This window comes from Lutjanus erythropterus, chromosome 1 (assembly GCF_056507025.1).
Source record: "Lutjanus erythropterus isolate fLutEry1 chromosome 1, fLutEry1.hap2, whole genome shotgun sequence".
Taxonomy (NCBI): domain Eukaryota; kingdom Metazoa; phylum Chordata; class Actinopteri; order Lutjaniformes; family Lutjanidae; genus Lutjanus; species Lutjanus erythropterus.
In genome coordinates, this window is record NC_139317.1 from 13,886,366 (window position 1) to 13,904,026 (window position 17,661).

Sequence of the window (17,661 nt, forward strand, 5' to 3'; positions counted from 1 at the left end):
TGGATGGATGGATGGTAGCTGATTCAGAGACAGAAGCCCTGCATCATGGCCCCATCGCAGGCATATTACTGTATAGACATTTACAGCTCATTTACAGCCTTCCATGGGTTTAGGAAAAGTGAGACTCACTTTTTCAGTACCTGCCAAGTGAAACACCAGTAAAGGCTGTGCTTACATCAGCAGTTATGTGGTTCCCAGAACTGACACTGGAAGAGTATAAATAATTAAGAATATACCAAGGAAAGACAGGAAGACAATTCCAATAAATTTACAGTTGCTAAAACTTGCAATAGAAAACGGCAATATTCCCGTCATGTTCCACTGGAACTGTTATACTTGCAATATAATATGACTTGTAATGTTACGCTTGCAAGTCTGTCTTTGGTTATTCATTCATGCATGTGTTTTTCAAATAATTCTTTACAGCATCACAATAAGTGTGCTACAATATTCCTGTTGTGAACAGCTGTCCATGCAGCATCACGCTGGTGCACACAAGGACATGCATGTACCAATATATAATTAAGGGGCAATAGAATTTTTTAATTGATGTTTTTTTAAAATATATATATATATATATTTGCTATTCACTTTGCTGCTGCAACACTGCAGATTTCTCTGTTGTGAGACTAATAAAGGAATATCTTATCTTATCTTAAATTTGTCAAACCTAAAATCATCCAGAGTACTTTATGTTATGGGCTTGATATTTCTACTTGACATAAGCCCTACTAATGTCAAGTGATTTATTTATTTTCATTGTTATTCATTTATTTATTATTTTTTTCTTGCTCTTAAGCAGTTTTATTTCACTCTAAATTTTTGAACTTTTGATATTTGCTGTAGGCCATGCTTAGCCAAGAAGCTGTTATTATTGTGATGATGGTTGGCAAGTTCCTTGTTGTTTTGGTATAAACAGAAATAAACAAAAAACAAACAAACAAAAACTTTATGTTGAGACAACCGGAGCCCCAGGACGTGATATTACCTTGGTATATACCGCCCCCTTGTGGATATTAACGCTCACTACTCCAGGATGTCCGCTTTAGCTTGAACTCGGAAACAAAACCTTTCCTCAAAGCCCGGCGATCACTTCCTGCAGGTCACGTTTTCACTACAGTTTGGAAGAAATGGCGGACATGGATGAATTGTTCGGGAGTGATGGGGACAGCGACAACGAGCAGCGTGGTAATGATGCCTCTCAGACACTGAAAGTTTGCTCTGTTCCTCAGTTAGTTAACTTGTTGGCGTTTTATGTAGGCTAGCTAGCGTTAACAAGCTTAGCAAACATAGCATGCTAATGACAAGGATGCATCGCTGTTTGAGGGTCGTGTCTAGAAGAGAACCCTAGACCCGCGAAAGATCTCGTGAGAGTTATCATTTTAATCCAAGCCATGATCTTTACCGAACCATAAGCAGTTTTTCTTCGGTCCCTTAACCTACCCAGATTGTATCTACAGCGTTGTAATAATGTAAAACAAAAATCAATTCTGTAAGGTAAACAATGAAAGCAAATCTCGCGATAGCTTCGCAAATTTATGGTTCCCTATTAGACATGACCATCTCTCTCAGCTGGAAGTCGATCCAACCTGAGTTTTTAAGAAATTAGCTTACAGTATTTTCACGCACATGATCTGATTAGCGGAATGTGTAGCATTAGCGACATTACTGTGCGTGAAAACACCGCTCACAAAGCTTAAGTCTTTTTTTTTTTAAGATTTTATTTAGATTAGGTTAGCTAACGTAATTAACCAACCACAGCATCATTATTACCAACATGAAATTTATTTTTACGCAGTTGAATAACTTTAAAGTCAGTAAAATATTTAATCAGTAGTTTCTTGATATGCACCTACCCGGTATGTATTTTATTCACTGTATGCATTGGGGTGGGCAGCATGTACAAAATCCTTTATCACAGTATAATTTTTCATATTAATAGACACACAGTGGCTACTTAATCTGGTAAAGCTACAGTTCTACCAAAATATAATGCAATGCAACGGGGCTGCTCACCCACTGACTTTAACTTTATGTAAATATTTATTGTTGACGTTAGAGTTGTCAATAGAGCTATGATTAATTGATTATTATAATTAATCGCGAACGATTTTAATAATCAGTTTATCGTTTTGAGTCATTTTTAAAAAAAAAATAAAATTGTCCAAATGATCAGATTTCAGATTCACAAATGTGACTGTTTTCTTTGTTCTTTAGTCCTCTATGACAGTAAACTGAATATATTTGTGTTTTTGACATGACAAGACATTGAGGAGGTCACCATGGGTTTTAGAAAACAGTGATCAACATTTCATACTATTTTCAGACATTTTCAGACATTTATAGAACACACCATTAATTGCTTAATAATTAATTAGTGGAGAAAATAATCGACAAATTAATGGACAATGAAAATAATCGTTAATTGCAGCCATAGTTGTCGATATAACTGAATCCAGGACAACAAATGAAACCTCCATTCTGTTGTCTGTGTGGCCCCAGAGTTTTATATGACATTTATCCCTTATATCAATACATTTCAGGGTGTAAATCAGAGTAGTTAAACCAGTTACATTTATTTTTGAAAAGTTCTGATGGTTGACTGGAGTATTTTGAATGTGAGGATTTACACTATGAGTACTTACAGCTGGGGTACGTGGTCTATTTTTGGCATCAGTAGGAAAAAGTTCCTTCATAACCAGTAGGCTTAATGATGCCTAGTTCTTCTGTTCCTCCTCTTGGCTCTGTTCTCAGACTTTAGAAAATTTATTCCATGATGGGAGATTTGACGTGCTGGGAATGAGACTCAACAATCAACATTTCTTTTCTGCAGAATTGCTTATTGCACCTTTTAGTAAATGGATCTGGGAGAAAAACAATGAATTAGAAAAGCAATGTAATTTGATCTTGTTGGGAAATCTATCAGGCTGTTATGAGAAATTCAGCAATCACTGTAGTCTGTGTCATGCAGTGATTGAATTGAAGTGATTGATTGGCAATAAAGAAGAACAAGAGAGCAATGAAGAAAACCTGTAATATGCTTGAATGTGTCACCTAGCAACCACAATATTCACCTGCTGGGAGGTGATGAACTTTTCGACATGCCAGAAGAAGAAATTAGTCTGTTTTATCGTGTTTCAGAGTCTGGCTCTGGCTCCGGTTCAGACTCGGAGCAGGAGAGACCCCGATCCGCCAGCAACGCCTCAGGCAGCGGCAGCGACAGTGAGAGGGAACGGGACGATGATGATGAAGAGGAAGGCCAGGAAGCAGGAAAACCCAGTATGAATAAGGTTTGTGTCTGTGAGACTCAGCACAGCAGTGTGGATTTAAGTATTTCAATGCAAGAGTGTACAACAGTCAAACAAGCTCTGTCAGCGCCTGATTCCTATACAGTAATCACCTATATTTAGTGAAAGATTTAATTTAATAATGTCATTTTTGTCATAGCCTCAGAACGACCTCTGCGGTGTAACTTACTCGCCTTTCTTTCTACCTGATATCAGCTGTTTGGAGACGACAGCGAGGACGAGCAACACAGTCAACACAGTCAACACAGCGGCAGCGACAACCAGTCTGAACGCTCAGGGAACCAGTCAGACGGCAGCATGCACTCAGACCAGGGCGATCACTCTGACGCGGAGCAGCACAGCGGCTCGGAGCACGGCCACAGGGACGAGGATGAAGACGAAGAGGACGGCGGCCACCGGTCAGACGGAGGAAGCCCTGCTGGCAGCGGGATGTCCGGAGCAGGGAGCCCTCGCTCTGAGAGAGGCAGCGTCCGTTCAGACAGAAGGTACATACACTGTGGAGGTGCAGGAGGTGTTGCTGGAGGTAACATGGTGCTGATGTGAAGATTTATAGAGTTGTATTTCAAGATGCACTGATATGTTACTGTACATAATGGCATACTTATGTTGTAGTACTCTATATTTTTCCTGTTGTCAACAAATCATGTGAAAAACGAGTTGATCCTACTACTAGTATTTCCTGTTCCAGTATATTATTATTTGTCTGTGCCCTAAATTAAAGCCCTGCACGGGCCAAAATCTCCAGCCCTAGACTGCATGTTTTCAGCCCACCCTGGCCTGAGATTGACACCAATATCACTTTAAGCTTTCTCTAAAGTTCCTCTCTCTAATGTGTGCAAAAAAAAATCATGCACACACACGCTACTAAGAGGATAATTTAACCACCAGTGCTGCAAATAATTATGCCCACAAACATTAGTACTAATTGTCCATTCCAGAGGGGTATAAGCGTGCAGTTGGATAAAACCAAGCTGTGTGATCCACACAGGTAATAAGTAAATAAAGATTTAAGCCTCAGGGTTTGTACGGGTGCTGGAAATCTGAAAAAAGACTTGAATTTTAGCGTAGTGTTTTGGTCGTTTATAGCACAATAACATCTGTTTTGATGTGATGAAGAAGTCAAATAATCATTTTGAGTGTGTGTATAAATTTCTAATTTACCACAGTTGTAAGGTGCTGGAAAAGCTTGAAACTGCACCTTGAAAATTCTTAAGAAGTGCTTGAATTTAACTTAGCGAAAGGTGAAGGAAGACCTGCTTTCTTTGCACAGCGCTTTGTTCTTTGTAGTGGTAATCAAAAACTCTTCCCACACTCCAACTTCTCCCTTATCCTCTGCATGTGACAGCAGCTGTCATGTGTAATGCACAGGAATAAAATCTGTGTAATATATATAATGGCATCTTTAGAACATTTATAATATATTTAATAAAACACCATTTCATACAGTATGCTGAACTGCTTGCAGAACCCTAGACAAAAATTGTTTTCAAAAATCTTTTAAAAATGAATAAATATGTCTAATGTTTATTTAATCAGGTAATCTCAGTGAAAATTAGTCTCACTGTTTTACTGGCTGACATTTTCATTAATTACAAAGAAGAAAGGCAACAGAGTTTATTTTGAATAAACCCAACAACCCTGCTGGCGTAATTTACTCAGTAGAGCATCACATTTGTATTAATCCATGACTTAAAAAAGTCCCCTACAAATACACACTGTATTCCAGTATAACTAATATTTGATAAAACTACAGTGCTTGCAGCGTTTTATGACATTTTCAATGACAAATATTTGTGAGACGGAACTGAATTGGTTTGAGGCTGCGAGTCTCAGACTAACACATTTGTTTTGATCTTTTCAAGGGATTTGTTAGCAGCAATAAAAACAAAGTGTCACCGGCCTTGTCAGTCAACTATGATTGTAAGAGATAAATTTTGTCAGTGATATTATTTACAATTAAAGGTTTAGTCCATAAAATGTCAAAAATAGTGAAAAATGTCTAAATCTTAGTTTCCCAGGGCCCAAGGTGACGTTTGTATAACGATATAAACCACAGGAAAACAGGAAGTCCTCTCATGTGAGAAGCTAAAAAATAGAGTGAATGAAACAATTAATCAAGTCAAATACTGACTGAAGAGAGAAAATAAAACAACATCCTAACCTGTGGTGTTATTCTAACATATTTCTGTTTGTTTGAACCCAGCGTGCACAGTGATCCTGGCACTCCGCAGTCGGGGCCGGGAACCCCTCACTCTGACGGAGAAGCTTCTGGCAGGGAGAACCAGTCAGATGACGAGAAGTGGGAGGGAGGAGCCAAGAGCGACCAGTCAGAGGATGAGGAGGAGAAACGTCATTACTCCGATGAAGAAAGAGAGAACTCTGACGACGAGGGGCCGAGGAACAGGAAGTCAGGTACTCCCAGAGGAAATATTGTGCAGGAACCGGATAATGAAGCAGCTGCCTGTGTTAATCTTGACACATTAGATTTTGAGGAAGAGGATTAGGGCCATATGTGCAAATTTTATCCTGAGCTCCGAGGTTAATCTCAGAACTCAGAGATTAATACAAGATTATTTTTTCTCTTTTTCTGCATGTGGTAATGATCATCTTTTCCTTTGTCTTATACCGTGGTGCCATTTGGAAATTATTTTGTCCAATCGCCTGTCGTGATTTTATTTTTCAGAGTCTGCAAAGGGCAGCGACAGTGAAGATGATTTCCTCAGACAGAAAACCAAAGCAAAAGCTGCCTCTGATTCAGATTCGGACAGTGATATTGGAAGAAAGAAACGTAAGAAACCAAAATATTTCTTCTGCAAACTGGTGTTTCATTGTAGCATCTACAACCCTGATTCCAAAAAAACTGTTTTTTAATTATTTGTGAGTTTTAATTTTATCAAATGCAGCTGAATTTGACATTTTTATTGTATTTCCGTCCTTTAAAGTAGTCTTATCTTCCATACTGTTCCACAGCAAAGGCGTCAGCGGCAGCAGACGACCTGTTCGGCGAGGCTGATGACATCTCTTCAGACAGTGATGCAGAGAAGCCTCCGACCCCGGGCCAGCCCCTGGTATCTGTCTGACCCCTTCTTCTCTGTCTCTGTCTTTCCTCCGCTGATCATCATCGAGCCTCTTTAATTGTGCCGAGTCCTTTCTACGAGAGTTCCCAAATCTCTTTTTCTCAGAGCCTCTCGCTAAGCCTCTCTGAGCTGATCCCTATTATCATGGGTCATTGAATGATACTGTGTTTTTTGAAATGTTCTCTCTCTCTCTCTCTCTCTTTGTGTGTGTGTGTGTGCGTGTGTGTGTGTGTGTGTGTGTGTGTGTGTGTGTGTGTGTGTGTGTGTGTGTGTGTGTGTGTGTGTGTGTGTGTGTCCAGGATACAGAGGATGGGATGGAGGGGGAGCAGGCAGAAGAGGAGCCTGCGCCTGAAACCCGTATTGAGGTCGAGATCCCAAAAGTCAGCACAGACCTGGGATCTGACCTTTATTTTGTCAAGCTGCCCAACTTCCTGTCAGTGGAGCCCAGGTCAGAACTTTGGCACTGTCAATAAACACAATATAAACACAGACTGAGACCTTTTAAAATGTTTGTAAAGGAGCAAAAATGCAAAAAAAGAGGACAAATGCAGGCACATTTCTGGATAAAGTTTATAGACATTGTCTGGGAAAGTAGGATCCTTTCATTCTGCTGATAATCAGGTGAAGAATTGAATGAGCTTATACTTAAATGTACTACAAGGAGTTTTAAACTGGTTATGAAACAGGCTCAATTTAATACCAGTGCCTCTGTATGGCCTACATAAGAAAATGAGACCATCAACGAGAAGACCAGAAGTTTGTATATTGTTATTCTTAATGTCTGCCTCCGAGTCAGATTCTCCCTGAAATCAAATTAAATGATTTATTGCCTGCAGATCGGAAGAGCCTTTGTTTTATTTTCCCAGGCAAAGTTAAATCAATGAGTTAAAAAGAAGCAGGAGGTGATTTTTCTTCAAATTATTTAGTTTTTGACTTTATATTTTGAAGTTTTTATGGTGGAAACGCTTTTGCCCACAGGCTCTCCAGAATCATTAGAATATCAAAGTTCCTTGTCGTAGCTTCAGGTTTCTTTGTAATATTCAACTAAACTTGTTGGATCTTTATTATCACAAAAGCCTCTGTGTAACTCAAAGGTATATTTATTTATATTTTTATTTAATCTCCCTTTATAGACCATTTGATCCTCAGTACTATGAGGATGAATTTGAAGATGAAGAGATGCTGGATGAAGAGGGACGAACCAGGCTCAAACTGAAGGTATGCAGCCCACCATCATGATTATAGTGAGCAAAATTATAATAATTATTGTTAGTGATGCAAAAATAATTTTAAAGTTGATCCTGCAACTGTTCAGTAACACTGACAGAACATTATTATTATGTTGTTAAGTGAACAATTATTTGTTTTATCGAACAGAAAATTGACTATGTGTCATATGAACATAAAAACACTGAGTACACATTTTTATAACCATTTGTTTTAGTTTATTCAACTATCAAAATGTATGCTAAGCACATAATGTATGTGTTAATTTGTATTTGAGTAATTAGGCTATATCTGCTTAATAAATTTCAGGAAATTGAACTCAAAAATCAAAACCTTTTGTCTTAACACAAACAATGATGTCAATTTCAGAAGATGAATGGACCTTTTCAAATTTACTGTGCACTAGAAAAATACAAGTGAGGTGTGTTCCAGTTTGAAAATACGGCTGGAGTGAAGAAAGTTGTTTGCTGCCATAGTGCAACAAAGCAGCTCAAAATTGACATTTACCTTTTAACTCTTTAACTTAAACTCTCAGCAATGCGTCTAGGGAATTAAGGCCAGTTTCTAAGCACTGCGTTGCACAAGTTACATTACATAAACTAAACAAGCTTTCCAAATGGTAAAAACACTGAGTGGATGAACTTTTCACCACAAAACTAAAGTTCGGCTTCAGTCTCATTTAACCTTAAAAACAACAATGAAAGAGAGCATTCATATTGGTATGGTATCCAAATTCAAGTATCTGAATTGGATCAGAACTGAAAAAAAGTAGACTGGTGCATCTCTAGTTGAAATGGAAACAAAGTGAAAGTATTATCAGCTTGTAAAAAATCTCACTTTTGATGCTTGCTAGTAGATTTGGAAGTGATTTTTTTTTTTAATCATCAGAGTGACCAGAGTTTATTTTTCCTCTCCCACAGGTGGAAAATACAATTCGGTGGAGAGCCAAGAGAGACGAGGAGGGAAATGAAACACGCGAGAGCAACGCACGCATCGTCAAATGGTCTGATGGCAGGTGTGTATTAGGTCAATCTGGATGTTGAGGTTATTACACTGTGTACTTTCCGTGCTTTTAAAGGCCTTTTTCTTGCCGCAGCATGTCTCTCCACCTGGGGAATGAAGTGTTTGATGTTTACAAAGCGCCTCTCCAGGGAGACCACAACCACCTGTTCATCCGTCAGGGTACTGGACTGCAGGGGCAGGCTGTGTTCAAAACCAAACTCACATTCAGGTAAATTCAGTAACATGCCGTTGTTGTATCGGTGACAGGCTGCTGTTAAGACCGGTCTCACACAGACTTGAGGAAAAACCTGCGAGTTGCCAGGGATACTCCTCGTCTGTCTGGCTCCCTGACAACAGTACAGGCACTAAATCAGCCCCGGGCTGCCTCTAATTCCAAACAACAACAATAGCCTTCATTCAAGCTCCATTCAGAAATGTACTGTATGCTGTAAGTCCCTGGATCACCTTATGCAAGCTGCCCAGGTTTCTCCCAATAAGAAATGTTTAAGCCTCTTAGCACTCCCAGGTCCACCTGGATGTTCTGTCTTCTGGGACCACATGGGTCTCGCAGGACACTGGCCAAAGCTGCTTTAACGCACAACAGCCCCTCGTGCTGCCAAACAGGACATTCCCGCCTGTTCTGATGGAGTATTATCATCAGAGCAGAGTTTTGATTAGGATTAAAGCCGAAGCTGCTCAGGGTACAAACGGTTAGAACTCTGTGTTTTTCTTTGAAAGAAGAGCTTTAGGCAACTTCACAAAAACATTCAAGCGAGATGGATTCAGAGATGAGGCTTGTTTTTTTCCCTGTTATTGTTCTGTTTGCCAAACAGAGAGGAGATTTTCAAATGAGAGAGGCATCTGAAAGCCGTAAACATTCATACACTGCAAATGTGTCACGCTTCCAGAGGCTTCTAGTGATTTCAGGGTGGGATCATGAATAAGTTGTACGTTCAATCATAACATTTTTAACAATTGTGTTGCAAAAATATCTTGAATTTCTCATATGAGGTGATGATTTTAGGAAGTAATTCTGTTTTTTTTCTTGTTAAAGGTAGAGTAAGTGTCAGTTGCTGTTTGTAAATGTACCAGAAAGATAGTTGATTGTTGAGTGTCATTCCCAGGACATCAACTATCGACATTTTGAGTTATTTAAGAGCCCTGAGCACAAGACAATAATAAGAAAATAAGAAGGTACAGGAAAGGGTGGGGACTATGCAGATGCAGGCGCTGCCACACACTATGCATAGTTTTTGTGAATATCTTGCATAATTTGCCTTTAAGTAAAATTCATCCATTTTTACTAGAAAATGACTGAGCTGAAGCAGCAGTAACTGTTGGTATCTGTGCAGGCAGAAACAGAATAAAATGCTGATCCACTGAAATCACCGTGGTACCAAAATATTAAACATTAAACACATTTTAATAAAAAGAGTGGTGAGGTCGAAGATCTGTAGGTTGGTTTTCTGTGGGGTCTGCTGCCAGTTTCAAGCTGTAGGCAAGAGGTCTGAGATGTACGAATCTTAAAGGTGCCCTGTGAAGTTGCATTGCATTCAGTGTTTCTCAGTTAAACACCTCGTGTGTAGCACTGAGCTTGAATTTGAGTCCTTGCAAAACAGTTTTTTTTAATATAAACCTACATTGTTTACTTCCATGTTTGCTTGGTAATCTGAGTGGGTGGATCAGTACCAAAATATTGATACTACAGAAACTGCATCTCATTTCAGAATATCGATTGTAGCATCGGTACCGATACCAAAAAGGAGATCAGTTTCTCTCTTCTGCGTTGCACCTTCTTCTTTTATATTCCATCAAAGAGCAGAATTGTTTGTGCAAACATTTGTTGTGAACACATCTGAGTGTTGTGCTTGTTGCTTCTCCACTGTTTACTATCTGTTGTGTGCACTCAAACAACATATGCTTTGTGCGTGAGCAGCCTGCTGCTGCGCACACCCTGACTAGCTTAAGCTGTCACATAATTGCAGTGATGGTTGAAAGAAAGAGGAACTTCATTTGGAGCCATTTCACAGCTGTGAATGAAAACTTGTGCAGAAGGAAGGGTGTTTGCTATAGTGGTAACACCACACATTTGTTTAAACACATAACAAAAAAACATGAGAAGGAGAACGTGGAGTTGAAACAGGAGGGGAGGAGGGAAATGCATCAGTATCTAGACCCCAACAAAGTCAAAGAGTTCACTGGCGGACTGTTTTCAGAGAGGCTCGAGCAAGCGATTTTGAATGAAATGAAAAGTGAAATTAATGTTTTAGTCAAATCAAATCTGCAGCATTGGTTAATGTTACATTTTCAAACAAGCTGTTTACTTTAGCAGAATATAGACTAGCAGATTTATCCTGTGGATGACACATCAACCTCATAAATCATGACACTGGTCTGTCCTTCATGAAAGATAAACAGCTTTTAATTATTTCCAAATTACTGGTATTGATATCATGGACTCTGGCCTTGTACTGTTGGATCGAAATTAATTTGTAGTGTTGCTCACCCCACTAGGTAACTGTCTTCTTCCGGCTCATTCATGGAATATGCATCACATGTCCTGTGTGCCACAAGATAGAAACAAAACTGTCTTTAAATCACTGGAAACCCAAATCCACAATAGCATTCTAACTATGTGTGTTGTCCCATGTTAGTTGCATCAAAACCTCTTTGCTTCGGCTTAAATAACTGCCTCTTTGAGTCAACTCTTGGTGGAGTCTTGGTGGCTTTGAAGAGAGTGTAGATGGCCTTCAGTTTCTTGTCAGAAAGGGCTGTCTGACAGCAATGCACAGTGGTGAAAATGTTCTAATTATAGTGTACACAATTTTTATTGGATGCTCAATGAATTCAGCTTTCATATCATATATGCAGTTCGACTATTGCAAGGCATGTTTCCAGAGGCTTCAATGTTCGAAGAAATGATTCAAAGAAAAAGCACAGTGGAAATATGCACAGTCACCTTAAATCTGACGTTGGTGTCGTCTTTGTTTTCAGGCCCCACTCCACAGACAGCGCCACCCACAGGAAGATGACCCTGTCTCTGGCTGACCGCTGCTCCAAGACGCAGAAGATCAGGATCCTCCCCATGGCGGGACGAGATCCTGAGTCGCATCGCAACGAGATGATCAAGGTAGCAACGCGTTCTCACACTCTGTCCATCTGTTTGTCTTTGGTCCGCCCTGTCTGAGGATACTTTTGCTACCACAGGGAGGAGGAAAAAAAAAGGGGTTGCATGAGGCTCGTTGTTGACAAGCGTCATGCCCGGTTACATAAAGACATACCCTGACATGCTTACATAATGAGGTCACACTGTGGCCACAGTCAAATGGAAACAGTGTCAGCATGTCTGGTGGGGGGGGGGGCAGGGTATGTATAAACTATAAACCCAAACAAGTCCTGCTGATAGCATCATTTATAGTTTCACTGTGCTCAGCGTTCACCTGAGCCGGCGTGACCGTACCTGCTGAAGATGTGCCGTGTTCAGATGCTGTGGTTTGAACTTAGAAACACAACTTTGATACCAAGTGTTTCCACATGCCAGATCTACCGCATACCCACAAATATACGTGCTTTAAAATGATTACTGTAATGATGAATGTAGTCTGACGTCAGTATGGTCTGAAACATGTTCTGAAGCAGTTCAGGAGCTGGTAATGCTAAAAAATCTTAATAAATACCACTGCACGTGACTTTATTCATCATTTGCACTTGTTTTTGCCAGTTGAATTTGTACTGGCATTAAACCTCAGCAAAAGGTGAAGCAACTTATTGTTTTTTTTTTGGGCGGGGGGGGGGGGGGGGCATTTGAAAAGATCCAACAAAGCAGCTTTTTCTTCAAAAGTACAGCTTATTCAGTTGGGGGGTGACTTGAAAGGGTTTTGGCTAACCATCACAAGCCGATTGGCAGCCAAAATCAGAAGATGGAAGAGGGCAAATATTATTAAAGAAAAGATCATTTGTAGTCTTGGACAATGGAATATTACACTCTGATTTTTTTGCTTGTGATGAAATATGATTCCTAGATCTGTGACATCCAGATGCCCCTTTTCCCTATTTTGACACAGAACTTTTTGGTTTAACGCTTCGCTGTTTGCCACGCTGTTCACATTTATATCGTTAGATGTATCACGTGTCCTCATGACAGTTTGACTCTAGTGTTAGACCTTGAACTGTAACCCCACTCTTTCCTTTCTCCTCTCACTGAGCTCTCTATTTAAGATAGATAGAGTCCTGAATTAATTGCAGTAGGAAATTGCTTTGTTTTAGCAGCCATATTACATCAATCAAAAAACAATGAGCAGGATATGGGCACTCGAGGAGGTCGATATGAAACAAAGCACAGTAAAAGCTATAAATAACAGACTAAACTCTGAGAAAAGAAACTGAACAGCCAACCTCCACCCTTCCCTACCTTAGATGCATTTGTCTTTTTAGGGGGAGCGGGGAATCTTTCGAGAGTATCAAGGCTTAAAACATTATGATGGAAGCATATGATGGCCATTCCCACGCTCTGTTATTTCCAGTTAATTGTTACAGCAGTTTTTTTGGGGTTGATACCAATTGTTACACAGTTTTGGTGCGAAATATATTCATTTTTGAACACCCAAGGACTGGTAAAAAAGTTCAAAAATCCCTCCAAAATAACACATTTAGAGACCAAGACGGCGAAGAACACCAGAGGAAAAAAAACATTCAGTGATTCAGTGGTCTGAACGTTTTGCCAGATTTCTGTAAAAATTTTTGGTTGGATGTTGGGCACTTCTGTTCCAGTAATTGCTCAGAAACCCCCTTATTGTTTATATGCGGAGGAAAACCATCCGTCCTCTGAATGCTGCAGGTCTCTAGTTTGTGGTTGTGAAGTTTCATGTGAATTCTATACAGTGAAGTCAAGTTCCAAAGAAATGGGGTTTAATTAGTTGATAATAAATTAAACTAGAACTAAATTAGACTTGACTGAAGCAGTAACTGGAACAGTCAAACTTCTTAATCTGGTCTCTGGTGTGATGCATTTTGTAGACAGTTGACTGCATCCTACCTCTTTAAATAAAATATTAATTCTTGTTTTATATGCAGAAATGAAAAGTAACCACCGTACAGCGTATATTAAAAGAAATTAATCAAATCCGCCGTTTCCCCTAAACCACAGCCATCACAGAAGTACCACACCATGAATTTTAAAATTACCAGCTTGCAACAAAATGTCAAACTTGTGCCGCACATAATTCCCTCTGGCGTCTCTCTTGGCAGAAAGAGGAGGAGCGGCTGCGAGCTTCTATCCGCAGAGAGTCGCAGCAGAGGAGGATGAGGGAGAAGCAGCACCAGAGAGGCCTGAGCAGCAGCTACTTGGAGCCCGACCGCTACGATGAGGAGGAGGAGGGCGAGGAAGCCATCAGCCTGGCCGCCATCAAGAGCAAATATAAGGGAGGAGGAGGCCTGAGAGGTGAGGACGAATACTGCAGCCACTTCTCTTTTTTTTTTTTAGTCTCCTTCATTAATTAGACGTGACGGTTTAATGCAATATTAAAGAATAAAACTAAAAAAATGAAGTAGTTGTCAAGTTGTCATGACAAAGACATCTAAAACAATGTCAACTTGTATTGTATTAAAAAAAAGTTTTTTGAAAAGTCCCTTCAGGGTAAAGATATTTAGGAAGTTTTCAGTGTTGTGGTGTAGACACTGAAACCAGCATTTATGGCCTGTGACATCAGAGTGTGCACCGTTATCTCCATGCTTACCCTTTGTTTACATGGGGTCTGTTTTGTGGAAGACGATGTATGGTGAGAAAACTTTTAAATGATCATGCTGATTAACCTCAGTGGAAGACAAAATGAACCGTGTGGTTGCCTACTGTACCGTCTTCTTGCATTCAGACCACATCAGAATACAGAGCACAGAAGTGCAGCATCTTGTCTTCAACTTTTACGTCTAACACACGGTATTTGACTGCACATGGAAGGAAAACAACTGCTTGTCTGGATGAAGATTGTTTAGGTTTTTAAATAGTATTTTTAAAAATCCACGTGGACCAGGCTTTATGCACACCCCTTCAAATTAAGTGTTACTGACAATTTTCATGAAGTCACTGAGGTCTAATGAACCTCTCCCTTTTTCTCTCCGCCCAATCCAGAGGAGCGAGCGAGGATCTACTCATCAGACAGCGATGAAGGCTCTGATGAAGACAAGGCCCAGAGGCTAATGAAGGCCAAGAAGCTGGACAGTGATGAGGTGGGTGTAGTGTCCAGCTGGACATGCAGGGGGCAGTGTGATGCAGGACAGTGTGGAGGGTATTAAAGCCAACTGTTCACGTTACCCTCATGTGAACTCAGCAGCGTAGGAAATACTCCTCCTTTTTAAAGAACGTGCAGTTAATTCTGCACTCACTGTTTCTGCAGACAGAGAAGTTGTGGTGCCGCCACAAAAAAAAAAAATGCAGCTGACAAACTGAAAGTACCGAGAAGCTGAACAGAATGTCTGCTTCTGTCAGCACGGCTTCATATCAGAGCGTCATCTCTCCTCTCTTCTGTGTGTGTGTGTGTGTGTGTGTGTGTGTTTATGCAGGAGGGAGAGGGATCAGGCAAGAGAAAGGCAGATGATGATGAAGAGATGGCCACCAAGAAGAAGAAATATGTGATCAGCGACGAAGAGGAGGATGAAGAGGACGACGAATAAACTTTTTTTTATCATTCCACTGTATTATCAGTGCCCGCATGGTGTATAAACAGACATATTTTGTTTTGTAGATTTTCTTAACACCTGTGCGTGCGTGCGTGTGTGTGGGGGGGGTGAGTGTGTGTTTGCTTGTTTATGTTGTGTACAGCAGAGGTGAGAAATAAATGGTTGTCTTATGTAACAAAAGCTTTATCTTTTTCATGATTCATATGCATGAATCATCTCACTGTTGTGAGATTATGAAACACCCTGCTGCTTAGTCCAGTTTCCACACAGAAAAGGAGGTTAATGAGATAAGTGTTGTGGGTTGATTTGAGATTAAAATGAGCAACAACCGCCACGTGAACTCTTTCACACACTCGTATAACAAAACGCAGCATTGACCAACGTTTTACCAGTGTGCCACTTCAGCTGCGAGGTTCATGAAGTTCACGGGGATGGAAAAAAAAAAAAGGTGCCCTCGAGGGAAGAAGTGCAGAGGGTAGTCGAAAGTACCAACTAAACCCACCTGACAGGAGAGGCAGGAGATTAGGGGATTTGAGAATTGAGACAAAGGAGCTGAAGTACTGAGAGAGAAGGTCCAGGCCAGAAAAAAGGGAAGGAGTGGAGGCTGAGCGAGGAATAAAAACCTGTTGACAGTGGTATCCACTCCATTTTTCAACTCAGTCCCACACTATAACCCTCACATCTGCCAAACATCCACAACTTGAAGACGCTGACGATGTATTGGCTGGGTGCAAAATGAACTTTTTTGTCCATCATACTTTCCATGAGGTGGATAGTACTTACTTTAGTTTTAATGTATGTGAGGGGAATTTATTTTATACCATCGCGTGCTGCCTTCACAACACGAAGACTGATTTTAACCTGAAAGGATGAATCATTAGTGCATAGAAAAGACGATTCTTTAGCATATAATGCACAGCAGATGTAACAAAACAGAAACGACGTAACAAGATGAAAGCGATGTACAAAACAAGTGAAAAACAACGTGTAAGACGTAACATCAAAAAATGACATAAAGGACATAACAGGAAAATTTTATTAAGGACAGCATCATAAAAGACAGGATGAAACAACAACGAAAAAGAAGTTAAAAGGCAAAAATTACATGAAAGATGTGACAACAAAAATGAAGGAGGTTCGACCTCAGCGAAAAGAGGAGGTTCAGTTAGTTTTGCACAGAAACAGCAGATAGAAATGTCTTTCAGAGGGCGATGTTTTACTTTTACACTTTGAGTCAGTCCATCAGCCACCTGCATATTTTACCAGCAGTTGAATGGTGGCCGGTGCTAATTTATGCTCAGTTGTGGTAAATTTGTGAAATACTTATTTTATTTCAGTTAACAGAGTTTAGACAGCTTGATCATTTTCCAACAAAGTCCACACAAAAAAAAGAAGCTAATCCTCAAATGCTTTAAATGTATTTCTAGACTGACATATTTTGAATCATTACCACCACTGATGTGCCCTTGAGCGAGGTCCTTCAGCCCAGCCACTGGTGGGGCTGCTCAGTGGCCGGTAGATCAGACTGGTTATACTGGGCGGCTTCCAGGTTTGAATGAGTGTAACTGTGTGAATGTGATCAGGGTGTTCCTGCAAAGGAGCGGCTTCCTCTCACTTTCCCTTTATAAATACAGTTTTTTAAAAAAAACTATCAAATAAATCTGTCTGATATTAAGTACCTGTCACGACTACACGAAACACCATGAAGTCTGAATTTCCAAAAATCTCACTGTGAGCACAGAAGCTTGGTTTTATGTTTTATATTTTGATAACTGGTCACCATTCACTTCTATTGTTTGGTAGATTCTGCAACGCTGTTTTCCTGTAAAACTCAAGCAGTATTTTGTGGACTAAAAAACTAAATCTTCAGTCAGCATGAGGGTGAGTAGATAATGACTGAATTTTAATTTTTGGATGAACTAACTCTTTAATAGACAGCAAATTAAGTTGGAAAAGACCAATTATATTAAAGCCAAAATATCCAAATCAATTGCAATACTGAACAAAGCCAATGACCTTCTAAATCAAGCTTACCTATATACATTGTGCTGCTGCTTCATACTTCCATACGTGTGTGTTTAAATGTGTTGGAACACCTACAAAACTAACACGCATCCAGTCCTCATCCCAGAGAACCAACAAATCCACTATCTATCAAAAAACACTAGGCTTTCAAGGTTGAGTTGATTTTAAAACTATTCAATTCATGTACAGAGCAGCACAGGAACAACTGCCTGCTGGTGTCCAGGGATTGTTCCAGCTGAGAGAAAATAAACACAACTTCAGAGGAACCTGTATATTCAAAAAGACAGCAGAAAGTTCACTGTGTTACAACAAAGTGTGTTTGTCTGAGGAATAAGTGCAGCGCACGT

General features: G+C 40.0%; 1 protein-coding gene across 1 annotated transcript; it reads left to right on the forward strand.

The window, feature by feature from the left end:
* The first annotated feature begins 1,055 nt into the window (after positions 1-1,055).
* leo1 (LEO1 homolog, Paf1/RNA polymerase II complex component) lies at positions 1,056-15,469 on the forward strand. The gene is made up of 14 exons (XM_084712040.1): positions 1,056-1,188; positions 3,142-3,290; positions 3,504-3,793; positions 5,512-5,720; positions 5,992-6,096; positions 6,279-6,376; positions 6,685-6,833; positions 7,519-7,603; positions 8,533-8,627; positions 8,709-8,843; positions 11,609-11,744; positions 13,862-14,054; positions 14,742-14,839; positions 15,173-15,469. The coding sequence occupies exons 1-14, from the start codon at positions 1,131-1,133 to the stop codon at positions 15,281-15,283; spliced, it is 1,911 nt and encodes a 636-aa protein (XP_084568166.1). The 5' UTR covers positions 1,056-1,130; the 3' UTR covers positions 15,284-15,469.
* Positions 15,470-17,661: the final 2,192 nt, after the last annotated feature.